The sequence below is a fragment of the Podarcis raffonei genome, chromosome 17 (genome assembly GCF_027172205.1).
Source record: "Podarcis raffonei isolate rPodRaf1 chromosome 17, rPodRaf1.pri, whole genome shotgun sequence".
Lineage (NCBI taxonomy): Eukaryota > Metazoa > Chordata > Lepidosauria > Squamata > Lacertidae > Podarcis > Podarcis raffonei.
The window spans coordinates 41,005,388-41,028,980 of record NC_070618.1 but is presented as its reverse complement, the minus strand read 5'-3'; the positions used below and the strand labels follow the sequence as shown (position 1 = coordinate 41,028,980).

General features: G+C 50.2%; 1 protein-coding gene across 2 annotated transcripts in view; it reads left to right on the top strand.

Moving 5' to 3' along the window:
* The window catches only part of USP11 (ubiquitin specific peptidase 11), a 29,321-nt gene extending 6,009 nt beyond the window's left edge, over positions 1-23,312 (top strand). Inside the window, exons 3-21 of one of the 2 annotated variants that reach the window (XM_053371373.1) lie at positions 123-253; positions 2,146-2,263; positions 2,801-2,946; positions 3,985-4,046; positions 5,266-5,365; positions 6,254-6,427; positions 6,517-6,675; positions 7,681-7,905; positions 8,380-8,463; positions 8,640-8,734; positions 9,842-10,048; positions 14,488-14,585; positions 14,684-15,013; positions 15,915-15,985; positions 16,209-16,321; positions 17,123-17,272; positions 18,614-18,729; positions 20,873-20,961; positions 21,823-23,312. In XM_053371373.1, coding sequence (XP_053227348.1) covers positions 123-253; positions 2,146-2,263; positions 2,801-2,946; positions 3,985-4,046; positions 5,266-5,365; positions 6,254-6,427; positions 6,517-6,675; positions 7,681-7,905; positions 8,380-8,463; positions 8,640-8,734; positions 9,842-10,048; positions 14,488-14,585; positions 14,684-15,013; positions 15,915-15,985; positions 16,209-16,321; positions 17,123-17,272; positions 18,614-18,729; positions 20,873-20,961; positions 21,823-22,002 — 2,648 coding nt within the window. In that variant the 3' untranslated portion in view covers positions 22,003-23,312. Of the gene's footprint in view, positions 1-74; positions 254-2,145; positions 2,264-2,800; positions 2,947-3,984; positions 4,047-5,265; positions 5,366-6,253; positions 6,428-6,516; positions 6,676-7,680; positions 7,906-8,379; positions 8,464-8,639; positions 8,735-9,841; positions 10,049-14,487; positions 14,586-14,683; positions 15,014-15,914; positions 15,986-16,208; positions 16,322-17,122; positions 17,273-18,613; positions 18,730-20,872; positions 20,962-21,822 lie in introns of both variants that reach the window. The other variant, XM_053371371.1, reaches the window with a different exon arrangement.
* Positions 23,313-23,593: the final 281 nt, after the last annotated feature.

The following is a 23,593-nucleotide window of genomic DNA, read 5'->3' as shown; positions in this document are numbered from 1 at the left end:
AAATAGCTTTCCCATCTTACAGCAGGGAGTTCTGCTGATGAAGGTCCTGTGCCAGCCTTTCTCCTTCTCCACAGAGAGACGGCCCTGTTGGATTTCAAGCCCTTTTCCTTCCATCCTCCCAGATACAGAGTCATACCGGTTGAAGGATAGACTGGTGGAGCATGAGGAATACATTCTGGTGCCAGAGGAGGTCTGGAACAAGCTGGTGACCTGGTATGGCCTTGAGCATGACCAGCCAGCCATTGAACGCAAGGTGAGAAGTTTGTAGCTTAGAGAGCATGGACTGTTGAGGAATCTGTGCTCCTGATATTGGGATTCCCAGCTGCCATCACATCCCTGAGCAATTGGTTGTGTGTTGGATTCCTACAACGTCTGGCTGGCCACAGGTTGTTCCCAGTTTCCTCCATACAGTCACACTCTATAGGTGTGCCCCCTGGCTGGGACTTCCCTTGGTTCTCAGTGGAGAGAGGGCTGCCCAAGAGCCTTGGTGGTTCAGCAACTGGCAGAGTCCCCACGCCAAAGGTATCCCTGAGGTCAGCCTTTATTTTCACCTGTGCACCCAAGTGCTTTCCATTCACTCTTATGCAGAAAAGTCCCTGGAGACCCTCTTTGAGGTTAATGGACCCTCAGCCCTTGGAAACTGATGTCTGGCCGCCTCTGTCTGGCATCTCCACCCTTAGCTCAGGTTGCTCCCAACGCAGAAGCTCTCATTCTTTGCCTGCTTTCCAGCCATTGTAATGGCCAGCACTTGCCAGGATGTAAGAACAGGCCATTTAGCTTAAGTTATAGACAGTGCTCTTTTTCTGGGGGGACGCAGGAGTATGCGTACCCCTAAACATTTTGTGAATCCAAGTTTGGCCTCATTGAGGGCAGTATTTCAATATGAGTAGGAAAATGAGAAAACCCCTGAACATTTATTTAGAGGGGGGAGCACTGGTTATAGAGTACAGTGGTACCTCGGGTTAAGAACTGAATTCGTTCTGGAGGTCCGTTCTTAACCTGAGGTTCCACTTTAGCTAATGGGGCCTCCCGCTGTGCGATTTCTGTTCTCATCCTGAAGCAAAGTTCTTAACCCGAGATAATATTTCTGGATTAGTGGAGTCTGTAACCTGAAGCGTCTGTAACCTGAGGCGTCTGTAACCCGAGGTACCACTGTACCAAGAGTGTGACAGGAATGTGAGGAGAGGCTGCAGGACTTTCTGTGTGACAGCAGCTGTCTTGTGTGGAATAAGAAGAATTTTAACTGGAAGTGTGCTTTATCACTGATCCCCAGTGCTGCCTGCAGGTGCACATGGGCCTGCAGAGGCTTGCCCCGGCACCCAGAGAGTCCCATGCCCTCCCCTTGCTGGAACTAGACCCAGAGGGAGCCTTTGGCCAGCTGGTGGCTTTTTGCAAGCCTAACTCTGGCCCAGGGGCAAGGGCGTTTCCCGCACGCGGTGCTCATGTCACTTCTGGTGCTTTGCAGGTGCCCCAATGGGTGCCAAAAGGTTGGCAACCCCTGGGCAGCATAGGTTCCTTTGGCGTCCTTCATAAACGTTCTCTCAGAAATTTTTACCACGTCCCTTCAATCTAGGCCAGTGGCCCTGTTTTGCAGGGGGCGCTGAAAAGATTGGCGGGCCTGTTGAGGTCATGGCTGGAGAGAGACTAACTGGACACAGCCCCCTCTGGAGCCATTCCTGCTCTCTGGTGGAGCCCAGTATCCTAGCAAGTGCTCTGCTTGTTCCCTTTTGGTGCACAGTGGGCTCTCTCTCTCTCTCTCTCTTTCTCCGGACCTTAGCTCCGCTTGCTTTAAAGGCTGCAGTCCTGTGCTTACCTCAGCTCAGATTGTGGGGCAGTATCACCTCTGAGCAAAAAGGCACATGGAGTTAGGCTGTGAAGTTTTACTGAGCTTTTAGCAGAAACTCCCTGCACAGTTTCAGTCTTTTGCCCCACAGCCATGAGAGCTAGAAACTCACTGTGGAGACACGTGCTTTCCTGTCGTAGAGTCCAACAGAACAACGCATTCCACGTTGCTCAGAAATACTGATGTTCCTCAAGGATCCCTTGGTGTTGGCAGAGAAGAAATGCATTGCTTCAGGTCCCCCCCCCCCTTTAATGGTACACGGTCTCTTACTGACGGATGCAGTTCTGATTCTTCCTTCTCAGGTGGTGGATCTTTCCAGCATGCAGAAAGTGGAGGTTTACCTGGTGGAACTTTACCTTTGCCAGCACAGTGACATGGACAACCCTGTCACTGCCCAGTTTAGCCGAATGGATGTTATCGGTAAGGACCCAGATGGTGGAGACAAGACGGGCTGTGAGGAGAAGGAATAAGGCCAGGATTCTCACAGAGGGACCATTTCTCCTTTGGTCACGTACAGTGCTTTTCCCCCTAAAAAAATGTTTAGGGGTACACTCATTTTCACTCAAGAAAATCCATTTTGTGGTTCAAATTGGGAAAAATGAATACATTAAATTAGACAAAAGTACAAAGAACATGCATTACCTCATATTACACAGCTGACAGCTCACAGTAACTTCCACATTGCCATGAGGTGCTAGATTCCAACTCCTGCTTCACACATTAAACGCTCGCTTCCCTCTGAGACTCAGGAAACACCATGACAGGAAATGAGGCTGCCGGGGGGGGGGCAACAGAACTGATGATTCACTGTGCTAGAGAAGAAACTAAAAAAATTAATTTTTAGTTTCTTCTGTTAGATTCACAAAATGTTTAGGGGTATGTACCTCCAGAAAAAAGCACTGGTCACATATCTATTTTAAACATAAATAAATAAAACAACCTCTTTCCCTCACCTAGAAACGGTGCTGAAGGAAGCACGACGCCAGTTTTCCGTTCCAGCAGAGGCTGAGACAAGGTTGTGGGTGAAAAACTCAGACGGCTCATGTGAGCGGCTACGGAACTTGCAGATGACGGTGTTGGATGCCTGCCTCAGTTCAGGGCAGGTAACGCTCCTATCGCCAGGGTCTGGGGCTGCTTTGCGGGCAGAAGATCTCAGGATCCATCCCTGGCGTGTCCATGCAAAGCAGGTGTGAGGAACCTCTGCCCAGATGTTGCTGAACCAGAACTGCCACCAACCACTGCCAGGAGGGCCAAGAGGGATGGGCATTGCAGTTCAGCAAGATTTTCCACACCTGAGTCCAAGGGTTTGAGTTGGCCTTGGAGAGCTACGGCCAGTTGGCCTGGTCTGCTCTGAGCTCACTGGTCAGCTTGGGCTAGAGGGAAAAGCAGCCTGGTGGGAGAGGAAGGAGGGGTTCCTATCCTCTTGGGGTCCCCAGTGTGGAGCTTCTGTGTGAGGCTTTGACACCATAATGAGGAGCATTTGTGTTTAAGCTCAGCCTTCCAGAATCTCTAGCCAGTTCCCCTCCTGCTTGGCAGGGGGTTGGACTCGATGGCCCTTGTGGTCTCTTCCAACTCTATGATTCTATGATTCCTGCACAAGCCACAGGCTAGCCTGACTTGGACTTGGATCCTGGGTTGTCTTCCCCTCTGCTGCACTGGATGCTAATAAAGAACAGAGAAGAGTCCATCGCATATGCTTGATTTAAAACCAGCCCATACCCTCCTGCTGTTCCTGCCATTAAAAACTAACAACACAAAACTGGGAGGAGTGATGGAGGGAGATGAGGCTGAGGGGGGAAAAAAAGAAGAATCAGTTGCCTTCAGACAGACACCTGCGCTAGCACCTCTCCCTCACTGCCCCATTTCCCTTTTTTTAAAACAAAGTGTGCTGGAGTTAGTTAAACAGTTTTAAAGTGTATACGAGTGCGTTGAGATGCTTTGCCACCAGTTGGCTTTTTCCGGGCCCATCTGTTTTGGACTGAAGGAATGGCAGCTTCTATTATGAGCCCCTCGGAGACGCTTGTCCAGATACATGGCAGTTAATCCAGCCCTTCCTTCCTTCCTTCCTTCCTTCCTTCCTTCCTTCCTTCCTTCCTTCGTCCCTTCTCCCCTCCCCCTGCTGGCACCTGCACTCCTGCCAGGTGGTGGTAATGGAGACCAGGAGTAAGGACGGCACTTGGCCCAGCTCTAGACCACATATCATGTGAGTACCTGCATGTGGTGTTTGCACAGCTCCAAAGTGGGGCACCTGGCTTTCCTCAACGCTTTCAGAGTCTGCCTCCCTGCCTGAGAGGCTGCTGCATCTCAGGAGCAGATTGAGCCTGAACTGTGGGAGGCTGCAGGTGCTGCTGTTCTCTGGCTGTTCCAGCAGATAGTCGGGTGTCATGGATGTTGAGGAATGGTGGGAGGAACCAGCTGGAGAGCCCCCAAGGGAAGAAGGCATGAGCCTAGAGATTTGTGGTGGGACGACAATGCGTGGTCAGAGGAAGGAGACTGGGAAGAGGAGGTGGTGGAAGCTGAAGGGGTATAACAGGTCTTAGTGAACAGGGAGAGTCTGTGGCAGAGAGCAGTCCAGACTCGGAGGCAGAGCAGAGTCCAGCTGGTGAAGAATCCAGGGGGTCTCAAAATTTCTTTGTGTACACAGCTACAGCAGCACCCTTGGTGTCTGCACAGAAATGGAAAGAGGGCACGACACCAACAAAGGAAGAATGGCAGATGAAATTGGCAGAATATATAGAAATAAGAGATCAGGATGAAAGAATTTTTAAGGAAGATTGGAAAAGATATTTGAAAAAAAATATAAACATATTAAAATGTTAACAGCATTAGAATAAATTCAGCAGTAAGAAATATATTGATATAAAATTGGAAAAATGAGAATGGGGTGGGGTGGCGGCGGAATAGAATATGTAGTAGAAAAGAAAATGAACCACGGATGGGGGTGGGAGGGAAATCAACGATAAATGTATGTTTTGTATTTGGACTTAAAGCTATCTGTTTAAAGTTGTAAAAAAATGAAAATGATAAAAAAGTAATAAAAAGGAACCTGGGGGGGGGTCTCCTCCTCCTGGTGCAGCCCCTCCCCCTGGTGTCCCAGAACCAGAAGAGGCATGAAGAGGGTGGAGGAGAGGTTGGCTTCACGCCGGCACAGTTTCCAATTGCTTGGGGGAAACCCTGGAGAGGAGGGGGCTTAGGCAGCTGAGAGAGGTGGGGACCTTCTGTCTCAGTGTTGGCTTCATGCAGGCAAAACCTACTGGAGATGCGCTGCTGTGCTCATTAGGCCTGACACTCCTGTGCCAAATGTGTTTTTGCAATTAAAGAGTTAACTGCAACTTGTGCTGTGGGATTCACTGCGGTCTGGCTCCTGACCCTGGGCCTCATCCTCCCGCTGCCCTTCTTCACAGTCTCCCTCCCCCCCCCAGGAAGAACTCCCTCGAGGACGAGGAACTCTATCAGGGCCAGCCTGGCGTCTGTGGTCTCACCAACTTGGGCAACACCTGCTTCATGAACTCTGCTTTGCAGGTATGAGGCGCAGGCTGTGGCAGGTGCAGAGCTGAAAGCCAGGACAGCGTAGCTGGTTAAGTGGGTGGACTAGGGCCAGGGAGACCCGGGTTCAAATTCCCCACTCGACCGTGGCGCTCGCCAGGTGGTCTTGGACCAGTCATTGTCTCTTTAACGCCTAACCCACCTCACTCCGGTTGCTGTGGGAATAAAAATGGAGGCTGGTGGGGAGAAGAGCAGCAGACTCTGCCTTGAGCTCCTTGTAGGACATGAGCACAGTAAATAAAAATGGAGGCTTGGGGGGGGGCTGTTGCTTGGAGGCTGAGCCCCTCGGCCAAAAGGAGGGTTTTGCTTGATCTCTTTCTCTAGCAGGGTGCACTGTTGCAGTTCTCTGTCTGCCCACTAGTGGGGAGTAAAATAGCAAAACTTGCTGTCTGCTGGAAAGACTTGAAGCAGTTCTCCAGTTATTATTGCTATTACCATTTATTAAATTTGTCTACTGCCCTACACCGGGAGATCTCGGGTTAGGTGTTGGTGGGTTAATGGGTGGGAACTAGATCCTCCTAAGGCAGAGAAGCCAAGTGGTCATCTTCTTTCTGCAGCTCCCCCCCCCCCCCGGACTGGTGAGCTGCTTAATATTGTGTCCTTACCGCATGCTCTCTGAGCTGCTTGAGGAGCCGCCAGGAAGCAAAGGGGCAAAGAACTGCCAGGATAAATATCCTGGCTTGGGGGAATGAGTCTTCTGTGCAGGTCTCAGTGCATACTTGGAAGTTTATTTTCACTCTTGTACCTAAAGACTTTCTTGGAATACACAAGCAGCTGAGGTTCTTAGGATATGCAAGACCTGTTCCATTCTGGAATTGCTGAGCTCCTCCTTCTATGGACTATGGTCCTCTTTCTCTCTCTCAGTGTCTCAGCAATGTGCCCCCTCTTACTGAGTATTTCCTCAACAACCGCTACCTGGACGAGCTGAACTTCAACAACCCCCTGGGCATGAAGGGTGAGATTGCAGAGGCCTACGCTGACCTCATCAAGCAGCAGTGGTCCGGCCACCACCGCTCCATCGTGCCTCGCATGTTCAAGGTGAGTTTCCTTTTCCTCGCCATTGCGCTTTCTCTTGCCATCTTCCTTGGGGCTCAAGGCCACCCTCTTGGGGTTCCTCTTCCCTGCAGACCAAAGTGGGCCATTTTGCCTCCCAGTTCCTTGGCTACCAGCAGCACGACTCCCAGGAGCTGCTCTCCTTTCTGCTTGACGGGCTGCATGAGGACCTCAACCGGGTCAAGAAGAAAGAGTACATCGAGCTGAAGGATGCAGCAGGGAGGCCAGACGAGGTGAGCAGGGTGTACAGGGCCGGGCAGCGTTGGGGATTTCAACTCTGGGGCCCAGCCACTTTTGCGCTGTTTTTTTAAATGAATGCGGCACATTGGGAGTAAACCTGGGCAAACTCGCAACCTTCTCAGTTGTGATTTCCATGCTCTTTGTGTGTTGCTTCCATAGGAAGTTCAGTGATGTGCTGAGTCTTTGGTAGTCTTGATCCTCAGTGTAGCCTCATGGAGCAGGTCACTAGCTTCCTGTAACATGCGGTGGAAAACAGAGGTGCTGACTCGGCCAAAGCTTTTTCACTGGCCAATGATGGAATTTGAAGGCTGTTTGAGGCAGTGCCCTGAGCAGGGATGGGGAGCCTGTGGTCCTTGAGATTTCTGGTGGACAGCAATTCCTGAGCCATTGACCACACGGAGAGTGGCTGATGGGACTTGGGGGTCTGACAGTAACTGGAAGGCCACAGGTCCCCTACTGCTGCCATAGAAGGTGGGATGCAGGAAATACTCTGTCATTGTATGTTCAATTCAGTTCATAATCTTGATGAATTTCTGGAGCCTTCTACCACTGTACAATATCTCAGGTGACGGCACATCCCACCTTCGCCTCCACAGCCGGCAAAGAGGAGCTTAGCTTTGCTCTTGGGCTTCCAAGCCTACCGAGAAGAGTGAGGCAAGAGGGAAGCTGGAGGAGAGCTCTGTCCTTGAGGGGGTTTGCAGGAGGTTTCTGTGCTTTGCAGGCAGCTCAGTGCAGTTTCTAAGGCAGCCTTCCTCCCTCTGGATGCTTGGCCTGCAATCCCCTCCACCCTGACCAGCACAGAGCTGTAGCCCCAAACCCCTGGAGGGCAGCAGTAGGACAAAGGTCTTGACTGCCAGCCTTGCGTCCTAGAAACTGATTTATCAGCTAGGCTTGTGCCTGGGTTTTGGGTGTATGTATTTTGGAACCCCTTGGCAGTGATGTGCCCCTTGCTAGAGGGAAGCCCTGTCCTTCCTTCAGCTCTTCCTTCTCCCTCCCAGGAAGTAGCGGAGGAAGCGTGGCGGAACCACAAGCGCCGCAACCACTCCATCATTGTCGACATCTTCCACGGGCTCTTCAAGTCGACGCTGGTGTGTCCCGAATGTGGCAAGGTTTCGGTGACCTTTGATCCCTTCTGCTACCTCAGTGCTCCCCTGCCCATCAGCAAGGACCGGGTGATGGAGGTTTTCTTCGTGTCCATGGACCCCAGCAAGAAACCCGAACAGGTAAGCAACTAGTCAGGGAAGGTGCCTGGCAAGACGAGCAGGGCTTCTGCATGAGTCGCTGGGATTTGCAGTAAGGACCAGAAAGCCAGTGCCTTGCTTGCCTGCCTGGAGTCTGGTTCAATCCCCAGCACCTTCAGGTGGGGCTTCAAATGTCTCCTGTTTGCAACCCTGGAGAGCTGCTGGCAGTGCTGAGCTAGAGGGAACCAATGGTGTGATTTGGTACCCAGCAGTTTCCTGTATATACTCTTCCTGCCTGGGGACAGTGAACAAGGGTGCACCACAGAGGCGGGGGCAGGACTTGCTCGTATCTGGCCGTGAGCTGAAGGGAGCCTTGGGAGAGCCATGGGAGGTGGTCCCCAAGGAGATAGCGTGTCACCTCACGGCAACTTGTCTTGGGTTTGGGCTTCTGGCTTTGTTCCAGGCAGACTCTCAACACTAAGTTGAACTTCCTTTTTTCCTTTCTTTTCTTTACAGCACAGACTGATTGTCCCAAAGGCCGGGAAGGTGCTAGATCTCTGCCACAGCCTCTCCAAGCATACAGAGGTGCCTGCTGAGCGGGTGAGTTTGGGGGCAGAGAGAAAAACATCTGATTTTTTAAATCAGTAATTTTAGTGCATATGTTAAGTAAACTGCTTAGAGATTTTGATTGAATCTGGTTAAATATATAATCAGTAAAAGAGTTCCCTTAGTTCCTTCTTCCCTCTGTGGTGACCCGGTGTGTCTCTCTTTCTCAGATGATGGTGGCTGACGTGTTCAGTCACCGCTTCTACAAGATCTACCAGATGGAAGAATCCCTCAGCTGCATCCTGGACCGGGACGACATCTTCATGTGAGTGTGCGAGCAGGGGGGCTGCAGCGGAGGAGGGTTGGAGTAGATCCATTGGAGAAGGAAGATGCCTAGGTCTGCAAGAAGGTGTATCTAAAGAAGTGTGCATGCACACAAAAGCTTATGCCCAGAACAAACTTAGTTGGTCTCTGAGGTGCTACTGGACAATTTATATTTTTTATTTTTTTTATTTTGACTGTGTCAGACCAACACGGCTACCTACCTGAATCTGCAAGAATGGGTTTGTCTTGGCTGCACCTGAAGACCAGTAGGGAGGAGCTCTCTTTGAGGAGGGGGGCATCTTTGCAGTACCTCTGTGGAACCTGATGTTGGCCGGAGTTGGAGAAATGGGCTCATGTGTACAAAGAGCGCCTTATGGAAGGCATCTAGGAGTTAGTGAGATAATTGAAACTGGCCCTAGAAATAGCATATCTGGGCAGGGACAGAAGTGGCTCTTTGTAGCATACAGCCAGCTACAGAATGCTGCATTGCCCTTGGGGTCCTTTGCAACGCTGCAATTCTGTTATTCTTTCTGCCTGCTGCTGAAATGTATCTGGAGGCCTGGCGGGGCCTGCCCTCTGGATATTTATTAGATTTCTTACCCACCCTTTACTGTAATGCCCCAAGGTGTGTTAGAACAATGAAATATACCACTGTAAAATGAAACAAAGAACAGTTACGAACATAAAACAAGAAAAGTGTAGAAAGAAAAATGGTTCCGTATATATATACAATGGCAAAACAATTCTGTTTATAAAACTGGTTAAAAATAGCTCCAATGCAGACTCAGCCTGGGAGAAAGATCTCCACTTCAATAACAATAACACCACACCCATTTACACCACACGCATCTGGCTGGGTCTCCCCAGCCACTTTGGGCAGGTTACAGCATATCTAAAACACTTGTTGAAAGAGGGAGGTCTTGTGGGTGCCAAAAAGACAACGGAGGCGGCACCTGTCTAATATGTCAAGGGAGGGGGCAGGCGCCACCACACTCAAAGCCTTGCTCCAACTTCCTGGTAATATGCATGTCTCATCTTTCGGGGGAGGGCAAGGGGGGCATTGCTTGTTTCCCGCCCCCTCTGGATCTTTGTCTCCTTCTCCCTCCAGATACGAGGTGTCTGTGTCCACACTGGAGGATCCGGCCACGGCAGATGCAGTGGTGCTCCCCGTGTACCTCCGCGAGCGCACCCAGGGCCGCGACTACAGCAACACCTACTATGGGGTGGTTCTCTTTGGTCACCCGCTCCTGGTGTCTGTGCCCCGGGACCAGCTCTCCTGGGACTCGCTCTATCAGCTCTTGCTGCACCGGCTCTCGTGAGTTCCTGGCAGCAGCCCTGGCCCTCCAGTTCCTCCCAGACCGAGTGCCCTTCCTGCTTTTGCCTGCCTTGCTTTGAAGAGGGTGGGAGCGGAGGGGACAGAAGTGCCTTGCCTAGGGCCTGCCTTGTAGGATGTGCCTGCCATCCAAAGGCAGTGGGGAGACTTAGAGTTTTGCCCTGGGTTATTTTTGCCTTTGTTTTCCTTTTTGCATCAGGTAGGCCAGTAGTCTTCAACTTTTGTCTAGACCTGAGACCCACCCTTAGCCCAAACATAGGTATTTGGGGAGCTTGGGAATTGTTTGTGTTGCGTTTTGTATGGTGCTGGTGCGGCTCACCTGTGGTCAGGCTGCTGTCCACTCCTGGATCCCAACTTTCTTTTTTTTTTTTTTAAATAATATTTATTAGAATTTCAAAGAATTACAAAAGTAAAAGAAAATAAAACAAAAATGCAAAATACAAAAAAATACAGAAAAGTAAAACAATTAAAAACAAGACAATTTTTCCACATCTTATCTTTCATTTGCTTGTTTCCTTGACCTCCTCACACCTCCCTTTTTTGTATTCTAGTTCAATTAGTTAATTCAGCAAATCCTTTCCATCTTTGTTTTTATCTTAATAAATTATCTTAGTATATTGTGACTTTACATTCTCACCTGTTAACAATCCATATTTACATACTCCTTTATAACATTACTGCTAAAACCACATAACTTCATTCCGGCATCCTTCTAACATTCCTTAATTTTACAATGTTTCAGTAGATAGTCTTTAAATTTCTTCCAACCTTCTTCTACCGACTCTTCTCCCTGGTCTCGGATTCTGCCAGTCATTTCCGCCAGTTCCATGTAGTCCATCACCTTCATCTGCCATTCTTCCTGGGTGGGTAGATCTTGTGTCTTCCAATACTTTGCGATAAGTATTCTTGCTGCTGCTGTAGCATACCTTAAAAAAATTCTATCCTTCTTTAACACCGATTGGCCGACCATGCCCAGGAGAAAGGCCTCTGGTTTCTTCAGAAAGGTATATTTAAATACCTTTTTCATTTCATTGTAGATCATCTCCCAGAAAGTCTTAATCCTTGGGCATGTCCACCAAAGGTGAAAGAATGTACCTTCGGTCTCTTTACATTTCCAACATTTATTATCGGGCAAATGATAGATTTTTGCAAGCTTGATTGGTGTCATGTACCACCTGTATATCATTTTCATTATATTCTCTCTTAAGGCATTACATGCCGTAAACTTCATACCTGTGGTCCATAACTGTTCCCAGTCAGCCAACATAATGTTGTGTCCAACATCTTGTGCCCATTTAATCATAGCAGATTTCACCGTTTCATCCTGAGTATTCCATTTCAGCAGCAGATTATACATCCTTGACAGAGTCTTAGTTTTGGGATCTAACAGTTGTGTTTCCAATTTTGATTTTTCCACCTGGAAGCCAATTTTCTTGTCCAAATTGTATGCCTCCATTATTTGATAATAATGAAGCCAATCTCGCACTTTATTTTTTAGTTTTTCAAAGCTCTGCAGTTTTAATTTATCTCCCTCTTGTTCCAAAATTTCCCAATATTTCGGCCATTTGGCCTCCATATTGAGCTTTTTATGATCCTTCACTTCCATCGGTGACAACCACCTTGGGGTTTTATTTTCAAGTAGGTCCTTATATCTTGTCCAGACATTAAACAATGCTTTCCTGACAATATGGTTTTTAAACGCTTTATGTTCTTTGACTTTATCATACCACAAATATGCATGCCACCCAAATACATTATTGAAACCTTCTAAATCCAAAATGTCAGTGTTTTCAAAAAGCAGCCATTCTTTCAGCCAGCAAAATGCAGCTGATTCATAGTAAAGTTTAAGTTCTGGCAGGGCAAATATTTTAAATTTTATTCTGGGCTTCTTGCCCTGCCAGACAAATCTAGAAATATCTCTCTGCCACTTCTTGAAACAGTCCATTTTATCCACAATTTGCAGTGTTTGAAACAGAAACAACATTCTTGGCAATACATTCATTTGTATCACAGCAATACGGCCTAGCAATGAAAGCTTCAAATTTGACCATATTTCTAAATCCTTTTTCACTTCCATCCAACATTTTTCATAATTATCCTTAAACAGATTCACATTCTTGGCAGTCATATTAACCCCCAGGTATTTCACTTTCTTAACCAATGTTAATCCTGTCTCCTTCTGAAACCTCTCCCTCTCGATCACTGTTAGATTTTTCTCTAAAACCTTAGTTTTTAACTTGTTCAACTTAAATCCCGCAACCTGACCAAATTCTTGAATCAATTCCAATACTCTTTTAGTACTAGATTCTGGCTCCTGTAATGTCAATACTAAATCATCAGCAAATGCTTTCAATTTGTACTGTTTGGCTCCGACTTGTATACCTTTAACCAATTGGTCCCTTCTAATCATATTTAAAAGAACCTCCAGGACCGATATAAAAAGCAATGGGGAAATTGGGCAACCTTGTCGTGTTCCTTTCTCTATCTTGATTTCCTCCGTCACTACATTATTGACAATTAATTTGGCCTTTTGTTCTGAGTAAATTGCACCTATACCGTTTTCAAAACCTTGACCAACCCCCATCCCCTGTAAATTCTTCTTCATAAAGCTCCAAGAAATATTATCAAAAGCTTTCTCCGCGTCCACAAATATCAAAACTGCTTTGGTATTAATATTCACTTGTAGTTTTTCTAAAATGTTAATTATATTTCTCGTATTATCAGACAAATGTCTGCCCGGGAGAAAGCCTGCTTGATCTTTATGTATCTCTTCTGCTAATACCTTTTTTAATCTTTTAGCCAAAATGTCTGCAAAAATTTTATAATCCACATTAAGCAACTTTCAAGTTGAAGGCCAGAAGGTGAGATCCAGGTGGTTCAGTGTCCATCTCTTGATTTTACTCCATATAGGAGGGCCAGCAGCTTGTGTGTCTGAACAGTCTCTTGTTTTATAAACCTTGGAGGGGACATGGAACCCTTGGTTCTGGTGGCCTCATTCATGCTTGACGGTAGGCCTCAAAATGATGTTTCTGCGCATGGGTCAACCAGCCCTGGGTGACTTTCACAGACAAGATCACACAGTGAGCATTCAAGGCTGAGGATGCCTTTGAACCTCAATCCCCCATTGTCCCCTGCAAGTAAATGGCTCCTTCTATCCCACAGGTTTGTGGGATGGGAATCTCCTTTCCTTACTCCAAGGTGCTTTCCCCTTGGGGCTGTACTGTTTCCTAGGAATTCCTTGCTGGGGTCTGCTCCCTTTCTGGTACTTTTCCATATCTGAAGCATATCTGCCTTCCCCTATGCTGTGCTTCCTCCTACCCCACTCCTTTTTTTCTTTACGTCCCTCAAGATCCACATCTTTGGCAGGGCACTTCCTGAACGGCTTCGGCCTCACTTTGTGGTTTGCAGCACAGAATTCAGTAGAAACAAAGGAACATGGGGAACGGCCTTACCCTCAGCTGGACCACTGGTCTGTCTTGCTTGGTATTGTCAGCACTGGCTGGCAGCAGCTCTCCAGGGGTTCAGGCAGGGCTCTTTTCCCAGCCCTCCCTGGAGATGCCAGGGGTTGGATCTGGGGACGCTCCTGCATGCCCCAAAAAACTGCTTTGGGTTCAGCAATCCAGGTTCTCTTCTTGTGTGCGAGAAGATATAAAAGTCTAGCTGGGTTGTTGGTTCCAGTTTGAGTTTGAACTCCCCATTCAGGCCCTTCCAAAACAGAGGAGGCTCTAGGTCTTCTGCTTGCAGGGAGAGAAATCTTCACAGGGAGCTGTGTTTGCAGTTATGGCAGATGGAAGAACTGCCCTGGGGCCGGCAGGTGTGTTGTATTGGACTTGCCTGCCATCTCCCTGCAGCAGCCTTGGGCTTGCTGCTGCACTTGGCAGTGCAGGGCACCATAGTTGCACCCCCTTGGTCTCCAGATGCTCAGAGGGATATTCCTATTACCAAAAAGTGAGAAGCGTTCAGTGCATGATCTGGGGCACTTTGCTCCCGAGGGGGAGGGGGGAGATGTGGCCCATTCATGCTCAAACGCTCTGCTCTCTATTAAACCTGGTAAACCTTGGTTCATGCCTGAAGCAAAAACTTTACGGAATCTTCTTTTAACATTATTTTTCTGCAAAGTAGATAGGGAGGAGCCCGAAGATGGCGGCTGTAACAACTTCTCCTTCATTAACCCTCCGGAATACAAACCTTTTATAGCCTTTTATAGCTTTTTACAGCTTTGCCCCTGCTCTCCCTCCAGCCCTGTGCCTCTCCCAGTTGACAAGCATGTCTCTTGCTTTCTTCACTCGAATCTTCATCCAGCAGCGCCCTTCATTGCGCAGTGCTGCCACAGGGGGAGCTGTGGAGCTTGCCCATGACAGTGGTTCCCCCTAGTGGCCAAGGGTGTGACTTGCTTCCTCCCCCCCCCCCCATTTTGGCAGCCGCTACGTGACACGACCAGACTCTGAGGAAGAGGAGGATCCGAGTGAGGAGGATGAGGAAGACCTCTACAACAAGAGGCCCAATGGGCTGAGCGAAGGTGAGGGGTTGGTGCGAGGGCAGAGTGTTGATGGGGTGGGGCTGGCTAGGTTTTTAATTTGGCCGCTGCCTGTCCTTTCCTCCCCAAATGCACAACAGGGGAGGACGAGGAGGAGGAAGAGACGACTGCAGAAGGCTCCACGAGCCAGGAGCCCAGCTCGGAGGCGGAGGAAAACCCGTCGGACGCCTCTGTGGGGGAGGAAGGGGCTGGCGTGGAGGGGAGGCCCAGCCCCAGCCCAGCTCCTCAGCAGCCCCCTCAGTCCCCCCAGACACCCTCTTCCAGCCCCAGCCCCCCGATGGCCAACCAGGCCAAACGCAAATGCTGCCAGAAGCGCCGCAAGCTGCTCTTCACCCTCCAGGCCGTCAATTCCAATGGGACCAGCGACCGGACGGCTGCCCAGGACGAGGGCAGCACCGTCTCCTTCAACTGTGAGTCTTCCCTCTGGCTCCTGGTCCATGCAAGCTCCCAATATGGGGGGGGGGGCGGGAGAGTCTCTGGGATTCCCTTGCGGTTGTTGCAGCGACAGGTGGGGGTGGGGAGGCCCTCTTTGGAGCCTTTCTCCCAGCCTGGCTGCACACGTCTCCGTGGGCTATTCCAGCCCCCTTCTGTGAAATTCTCAGGTTCACCTTTTTTGTTTAACGGTCTCCAGCTCAGATATGCAAACACTCATCTACTGGAATGTTGATTAAGGCTTGTGTCCCGGGTCAGTCCTAACCAGAGTGGACCCGTTGACACGAACGAACACGACTCGCTTAGGTCCACTAATTTTGGTGGTCCTATCAGTTGCTGAAATTTGCAGGAGGGGAGAGTGCTGCTGCCCTCAGGTCCTGCCTGGGGTCTCCCCCTGTGAGAACAGGATGCCAGACCAGGTGGGGCCTTGGCCTGATCTCTCAGGGCTCTTGTGCTCTTAAGGATACAGCCCTAAGAAGTGAGCGTGTTCTCGCCTTTCCCCCTTCTGGTCAGTGAGTGTCAAGGCTCCGTGTAAGGTCTTAATGGCTGCATTGCTGGAGTAATTGCAGCCACCAGTGACATGTGCCCTACAAAAGATTACCTGGAAGGGAAGATGGCCCTTTGGCTAGAAACCCTTTTCTGCTCCAGTGGCAAAATTCCTCATTGTTTCGCCCCTTTCCTTCTGACGCACTGCCCTCTGGATACTTCTGTAGGGGGTGGGACTGTAGTGGGTGTGGCAGTGGTGACTGGAGAGCAGCAGGATTAGTCCTGTTCAGGGTCCTTCTAGCCTGGGGTTTCATGAATGACTTCCCCCTGCACTGCCTTGAGAGATGCTCGGGGTTCCTGCCACTTTAACCACAGTTTCTCCCCTTGGCACAGCCCAACCGTACATTGCCATGGACTGGGACTCCAACATGAGGAAACGCTACTACAATGAGGCGGAGGCGGAGGTGAGGGCTAGGCATTTTCCTGCCCCCAGTCGTCCTCCTTTCTCTTTCCCTTGCCCTCCTCCAGCTCAGCCACAGGGACCTGGCAGACCTCCTGAGGGTTCTGGACTCCCAGTTCCTGCCTGCCTGGCTCTCAGGGACAACAAGCAAAAAACTGGAGGGTGATGGGCGCCCTCTCCCCACTTCTGCTCACCTCTCCCCCCCCCCACTGTGTGTGCACTGCCAGGGCTACATCAAGCACGACTGCATGGACTTCACGCCAAGGAAGAATCCAGTGAGGCTGCAGGAGTGCCTCGAACTCTTCACCACCGTGGAGACCCTGGAGGAGGAGAATCCCTGGTGAGAGCCCTGGTGGGTCGGGTGGGGCTCTTGCTTCCAGAGGCAGAAAGGAAGGGAAGGAGCTACCGGTGGAGCAGAGTCGAATCCTGGAGGCAGCTGGCTCTGACCTTCCAGTCATGGGTTGGCAAAGCTGCAGCGCCTCAGATTCTCTTATGGCTCAAACTGTTCAGGCCTGGTATTGCTTGCTGTGCAGATGGCCCCATTCGACTCTGGCCTGGTAGTGGCAGCCAAGGGGCCTTACAGCTGGAACCCTCTTGCCTAGCCTGACTGGAGAGCCTTCGGGGGATCTTGAGAAGGAGGGAGTCCCCCCCCCATGCAATGTGACCCTGTGCACTTTTGTTATGTAAGAGGGGAAGACAACCCCCACCCCTCCGCACACACAGGATGTGCATAGGTTTCATCATGGGCAACATGCCTTCATGTGCAGCGGGCATCAATGGCAGAGTCTTCTGGTCCATCACAGCTGATGACACCAGACTTCCAGACTTCTCACTTCAAAGAGATGATGAACCATGGGGTTGGTGGGTAAATATGCCAGTCTCTTTGCAGATCCTCCTGATGACCCTCTTTTTCACCTAGTGTTTGGCTAGGCATTTTTCAGTTTTCAGAACTGGTGTGTGTTGCAGGATTTTGGGTGCCCTGACCAAATCATTTTCACGTTCTCCTACCCCCAACCCAGATACCCATCTCAGGATTCCTCCTTTGTGTCCTAAGATGGGTTGCCTGCTAGTCCTCCTGCAAACACCTGTGGCTTTTCTGCTGTTCTGAGTGCTGTGCTCACCCCCAGCTCCTCTCGTGCAGGTACTGCCCCACCTGCAAGAAGCACCAGTTGGCCACCAAGAAGCTGGACTTGTGGTCGCTGCCAGAGATCCTGATCATCCACCTCAAGCGCTTTTCCTACACCAAGTTCTCCAGGGAGAAGCTTGACACCCTGGTGGAGTTCCCTGTCCAGTAAGCCACTTGGTCCAAATCATTAGACAATTTGTAGGGGTGAGAAGAGACATGGGGGCAGCTTATTTGGGGTGGCTCATGCCTCTGAAATCATTCCACTGGGGAGAAATCTTTCAGAGGAAACAGGCATGCTTGTTAAATTTTCAGGATTCCATGGGCCAAAGAGTTATCTCCTCCTTTTGAACCCAGTATCAATAAAGGTTTTTCAGAAGGCATGTTGACTTCCCACTGGAGCTGGCTTATGCAGCTTGCAGGGAGCACTTCCCCAGTTCTGAAGATACCTGATAAAATGGAGCACATTTGCTTTTTTAAAAAATGACTTTAATGCAGGATGGGGAACTTGTGGCTCTCCGGGCACTGTGGGCTCTCAACACCCATCAGCCCAAGTCAGGGTGGCCCAAAGGTGGAGATGATGAGAGTCAAGAGTCCAGCATGGGTTCCCCCCATGTCAGACTTCAGGGCACCCAGAGGGCACTCTAGAATTGTGTGGTGCTTGAGAGCCTGAGCCAGCCTGGCATTTGTTTGTTCGTGGCATTTATAGATCACTTGATCACTAGCATGTCTAAGCATTCCTCCTACACCAACCCAACTGGTAGAAGACATTTGTTTTTACTAGCGTGCTCGGAGGTTAGTCGTCTGCATTTTCCTGCTTTACGGAAAGCAAAGGGTTTCTCTCCCGCCACAACCTGCTGGGAAACAGAGGTTAGAAGTCACTTGTTGGCATCCGTCTGTCTCAAGAGACAATGGAGTGGGCAGTCAAACCACTGTGTTAGCACCACCAAACCGAGGCGCAAGCCTGGGCAGCCAGTGTGGAAGTTCTGGGTTGCCCAGAGACAAGACCTGCCCCCTTTTGGCCTCCAAAGGAAGCAGAACAATATATTTGTCCCTAGCTTGCCTGCAGGAGTTGCCGGAAGAAGGCGTTCAAGGTGCCATTTGGCCATATGCAGGACTCCACTCAAAAATTTTGTGGGGTTTACTCCTTAGCCTTTTCTTCTCCCCCTTAGCAGTCTAGTAAAAACAACTGAAAGCTAGCAACTTTCTATGGGCTGATTCACAAGACTCTCTTCAGCTGTCGGCAGGAAGTAACGGGCCTTACCGGGGGGGGGGGGGGAGAATTTCTGAGCGGGTGTTTGTGTTTCAAGGTGTTCTTGAAAACACTTCAGGAAAGTGCAGCCTTAAACCCCAGAAGTTAGCATGATGCTTAGGAGTATGCTTAGGAATAGGGTGGCTGTGACTTTTGATGCCAGTGCTGGTTCTGCCCCAAAACTGTGTGGAGGGTGTTGCTGAGGGGATCCCCCTCTGGCCCTAGGAAACAGCAGCATTATCGTCTCTGTCCTGTAGGGATCTCGATTTCTCAGAGTTCGTCATCAAGCCACAGAAAGACACTGACCCCACACTGTACAAATATGACCTCATCGCCGTGTCGAACCACTACGGGGGCCTCCGAGATGGGCACTGTATGTATTCTTTTGGGGCTGTGTGTATTCTTTTTGTGTTGAAGGGAATGGATGCAGGGTGGGGAAGAGGCACGTGGAGTTGAAATGAAATGGTTAACAGCAAAATTAGAGCCAGCTTTTTGTTGGGCAGACTTTGGTTCATTTATCCTTCCTACAAAGTGAAAATTCACAATAGGTAAATCTGAGATCTAATGGGTGGCTTTCCAGTAATTCTGTCTGCGCAAGCATTTCAGCTTGCCAGATGGAATGATCCCTCCCCTCCTCCCCGTGTGCTGATCTGGCGAGTTCTCTCAATTTCCACATGCCCCCAGAGCCAATTTCAGGGGGAGCTCAGAGAGGGGAGAGGGAAGGAAAGCCCCATTGTGGAAGTCCCTGGGCAGGGCTTCTCCTGACCAGGGCTTATTAGGTGAATCCCACCCCATGTAGTACCATACTTTTGCATGTATAAGACGACCCCTATTTTTTTTTAACCTCAAACTAAGAAATTAAGAATTTGCTCAGCTTTTGGGGGGCAATTGCCCTCAAAGCTGTTGAGATAATTTTGACCGCAACCCCCATTCTCCTGGCGGTGGCACTGAAGGGACATTGTGCTTTACTGCTGGAGAGCCTGAAGTCTCCCCAGGCAGCCGTTGGCACTTGGGGCACTCTGTTTCTTTCTCCAGGGCACACACGCCAAGCAAAGGAGGGGAGCGGGCCCCAGATGCACTTGCCTTTCAGTGCTCCGGTTGCTGCCCGTAACTTTGCGTGGTTTGCAGCGCAGCCCATGACCCGGCACATATGTGTGTGCATGTGAGAAAGAGCGGCATGTGTGGAAGCATTCTCTGGCAGCTGCAGGAAGATCAAGGAAATACCATATTTTCCCATGTATAAGATGACCCCCAATTTTTGACTAACAAAATTTAGCAAAAAACATCATCTTAAACACAGAAAAAAGGGGTAAACTGAATTTAAATCTGTATTGTTATTATCACCATCTTGTAATACTTATATGATACCCTCTAGTTACAAAGAACCCCTCCCGGGGGTGGGGGGTTCACATCAAACAGTAGAATAATAAAACTCAGCTTTAAAAACTGTACAAACCAACAGAGCAGAGAACATTTGCGGAGTCAGTAGAAGCAAGTAAATGAAACCAGCATTGGTGACATGCTGTACAGATACAACAGAGCAGATGCTTTAATTAAATGAGACATGGGGTGAAACTCCTTGAGGAAGGGCGTAACCTCAGCTTGTTGTGACATCCACAGTTTATGTCAGTTCAATTAGTCTTAGCCATGGTTAGTGAAAACCAGCCAACTTCAAACCATGGTTTATGAAGCCAGTTTGTTTTCTGTAACCATAGTTATGATTAAGTTCAGTTTAGGACATCACATTGAACTCTGGCTAATTAGGACAGAAACTGAAGTGTCTTGCAGCTCCCCTGCCAAAAACACAAGCCCACGGCCTGCTGTGGCCTATCAGGATGCTAAACCATTCTTTAGCACTGCAGGTGAATGTGGCCTGTGTGTCTGTGCGAGAGCTATTTCTTTTTGGGGGAACAAAACAGTAAGGAACAGAAATGACCATGAGAACAGTCTAGAAATGAACAATTCATTGTTGCAGAATTTCACATGGGGAGTAAACAGCTGCTATTAGAAAAGGCTAAGTTGGCTATTGGTAGATGAAAGAGGGGCGGGTAGGAAGTGGTGTCCCTGAGGGGAGGGGGAAAGCTCAGTGCGGAATGAAAATCCCTTCTCCAACTGTTAAGACCTCACCAGCCCTTTTGTAGTTTCAGAGATCTTAGTGGACACTAGTTCAGCTTAGAACTTGCTCGGTTCCGCTTTAAATGTAAACTGAGGCCCTGCTGATGGATGTCTCAGCTAGCGGCAGGATTCATGCAGCAGAGGAGCAGTGCAGGTAGCCCACCCCGCAGATTCCCGCCCCAGAGGACTGGGTGCGCCACGCAAAATGCTGTTTGTGCAGAAGCTCCAGCTGGCCCGATTCTTTTCTCTTCAAATGGGAGGAAGGTTCCACAAATGGAGGACCCAAGTGCTTAGGTAGTGGCTGACAGGTGATGTGATTGTGAAGCACCTGAAGGGGCACAATGGGTGTCAGAGGGCAAAGCAGCACTTTGGTGAGTCTGACTGGTCTTTGTGCCCTCTAGACACGACTTTTGCCCGGAACAAAGACAGCGGAACGTGGTTCTACTTTGATGACAGCAGTGTCTCTGCAGTTTCCAAAGTCCAGATTGAGGTGAGTCAGGCAGGGCAGCCCTGGATGGGCTCAGCTTCTTGGCACTTGCTGGCAGGTGTCTTGGATGCCAATGCCACCCCACCCTCTTGGCTGGCAGCCTGGCTGGCAAAATCTCCCTCTCGATGGCCTGTGCATCTCTTTACAAAAACACCTCCATCGCATCTCAGCAAGGCATGTCTCTAAGCAGACTGGGCTTTTCATTTGCAAGGAAGAAGCAGAACTTGGTTGTCCTCCAGTCTCTTTTCTCAAGCAGACTGATACTTATCCCTTTTTCCTGCTTTAGAAGCTCCCTGGTGTTATCCTGAACAAGTTGAGGGGTGCAGTGGGGGCAGGAAGGAGGTCTTGGCACTGCAGTCTGTCCGCTTCATTGGTCTTTCCATGGACTAAGAATGGAGGGTCAGGAACTTGAATCTCTCACGTTGGCACTCTGCCCTTCCTCCAGTGAGCTCAGGGTAGCAGTTATGCAGCCCTCAAGCAATGGATCTCGAGATCTGACTGCTCTCCTTCCCCCTCCAACCCAACAATATCCTCACACCTCTGAGAATGACTTGTTCTATCAGCTTCATGGCCTGGAGATGTGGGGCAAGGAGAACTCAAACACAAACCCCCCTTCTTGGTTATGTGATCTACTCTACCCCATTGATTCTTTGTGAACTGAGTTTCCTGTAGTGCAAGTTGCTTTGATCCTCTTTGAAAAAGCGGCACAGGACATTTTAACTCAACGGTGTGGAGCTTTGCATGTCTCCCGACTCTCCCTCGCCCCATCCTGTGACCCCCCTTCCCCTGATCTGCATCTTAGGCTCCCAAGCATCCCTTTTGCCCTCACCTGCTGCCTCTTATGCTTCTTTTCTCCCCCAACAGTCCAAAGCTGCCTATGTGCTCTTCTACCAGCGCCAGGACAAAATCCGGCACCCTGTCCTCCTTGCTGCGCCCACGAGTGCCGCAGGTTCCAGAGACCAGGACGGCGGTGGTGGCGGCGGGGCCTGCTGCGAGCCCCACCCCAGAGAGCAAGCCAGTAGGGACTTTATGGATGTGGACTGACCTTGATCCCCACCCTCCCTCCTCCATCTGCAGCCGGGGAGGGCGGCTGCATGCCCTGCCTCTTCCCTTCCTCAGACTGAAGCCAGCAGTGGATTCTCCAAGGGCAGCAGCTCTTTACTCAGGCTATGGAATAGGGGGGAGGGGGAATGGATCCCCTCTGCTGTGCCCCAAACCGCAGGGCCCTTTGCTTTGCACATAGTTCCCCTGCTCTGAAGGGGGTGTTTTGGTGTGTGTGTGTGTCCTGCCCCCTTGACAGGGCCACTGTCTTGCACCAGCATTTTTATAAGATGCGAAGGGGGAGGGGGTGAAGTGTCCCTCTTCTCCATCTCACATGGGGGAGGGGATGTGTGCATCGTTCGTGTGATCCCTTGTGGGTGCTGCCCCCTCCCCTTTTACTCTCTAGCATCAGGGGGAGTTGCCCTTTTTCTGCTGCTCCTGGTTTTAGGGCCTCTGCTCTAGACAGCCCTGCAGGACTTTGCAAAGGTATTCAAACCCCGCTGTGGTTCTGCAGCCGGTTGGGACACTTCCCCCACCCCAAAAAACCCCTCCCATTGGTCACTGGCTGGATAAACAGACCCTTGTTTTCTCCCCCCTCACCTCCCAAGTGCCTCCTCTTCCCCTCAACAAGAGCAATAATTCCAGCCATTGCCCCACCGCCGTCTTCCTCTCTCAGCCAACGGCTCCCCTTGACCTGCATTTCATGGACCTCCTTCTCTGACAGCTGGCTGCTTCCAAAGCCCCTCTCTAGCTACAGGGGTGGTGGTCGAGCTGCTGGGCTGAGGTGCCGCTTCAGAGTCTAGCAGCAAAGCCTGTGGCAAGGCCACGGAGGGGTTTGGGGCCTGCACCGGGTCACAGCTGCTGCTGCTGCCGCCACCACACACCCCCCCCCCGGCAGAGGAGGAGTGTCTCCAACACCCGCCGCCACCAGCACTGAATGCCCCCTTCCTTCTCTGCCCTGGCACCTGGTGCCTGGGGTGGTGCGCCTGCCCTGGGCCCACAGAAGTGCATGGAAGTTCTCTCTGCTGAGTGTGTCTGGTGCCACTGCTGCTGCTTCCAGGCTCAGGGATTGCACTGGCTTGTAAATAGGTTTCTGTGTGCAATGTTTGGGGAGAGCAGGGACAGGACACCCGCGGAGGCAGGGTTGGCCTGCAGAAGCACATCGGGTGTTTTCTTAAGGAGTTTGGGAAGAATATTCCTTCACTTGACTCTGGGGGCTTCTTTCTTTTCTTTTGAAGGTGTTTTTTTTTCCCAGAAGAAAATATTTTTGGCACGTGGCAAAACTTGTACATAAAGTAACTTCTTTCAAATGGCATGTGGCCTCCTTTTGCCCCCATTTCCCTCCTGAGCGCTTCATTCCTCTCTTTGGATCCAGGACTCTTCCACAAACAGGGCAAGCCAACTGGATGCCCCCCAACACCCCCATGGCCTTATAGGACTTTGTAATCCCAGCAACATCTGGAGGGCACCGTGTTGGCGACTTCTACGCTGCTTCAGATTGTGATGCAGTCGTGGTAGTGCTTTGACTCACTTCCAGCCTCCTCAGGCACTGGCATCTCCAGTCTCAAGCTGCCACTGCATGTCCCATCATAGT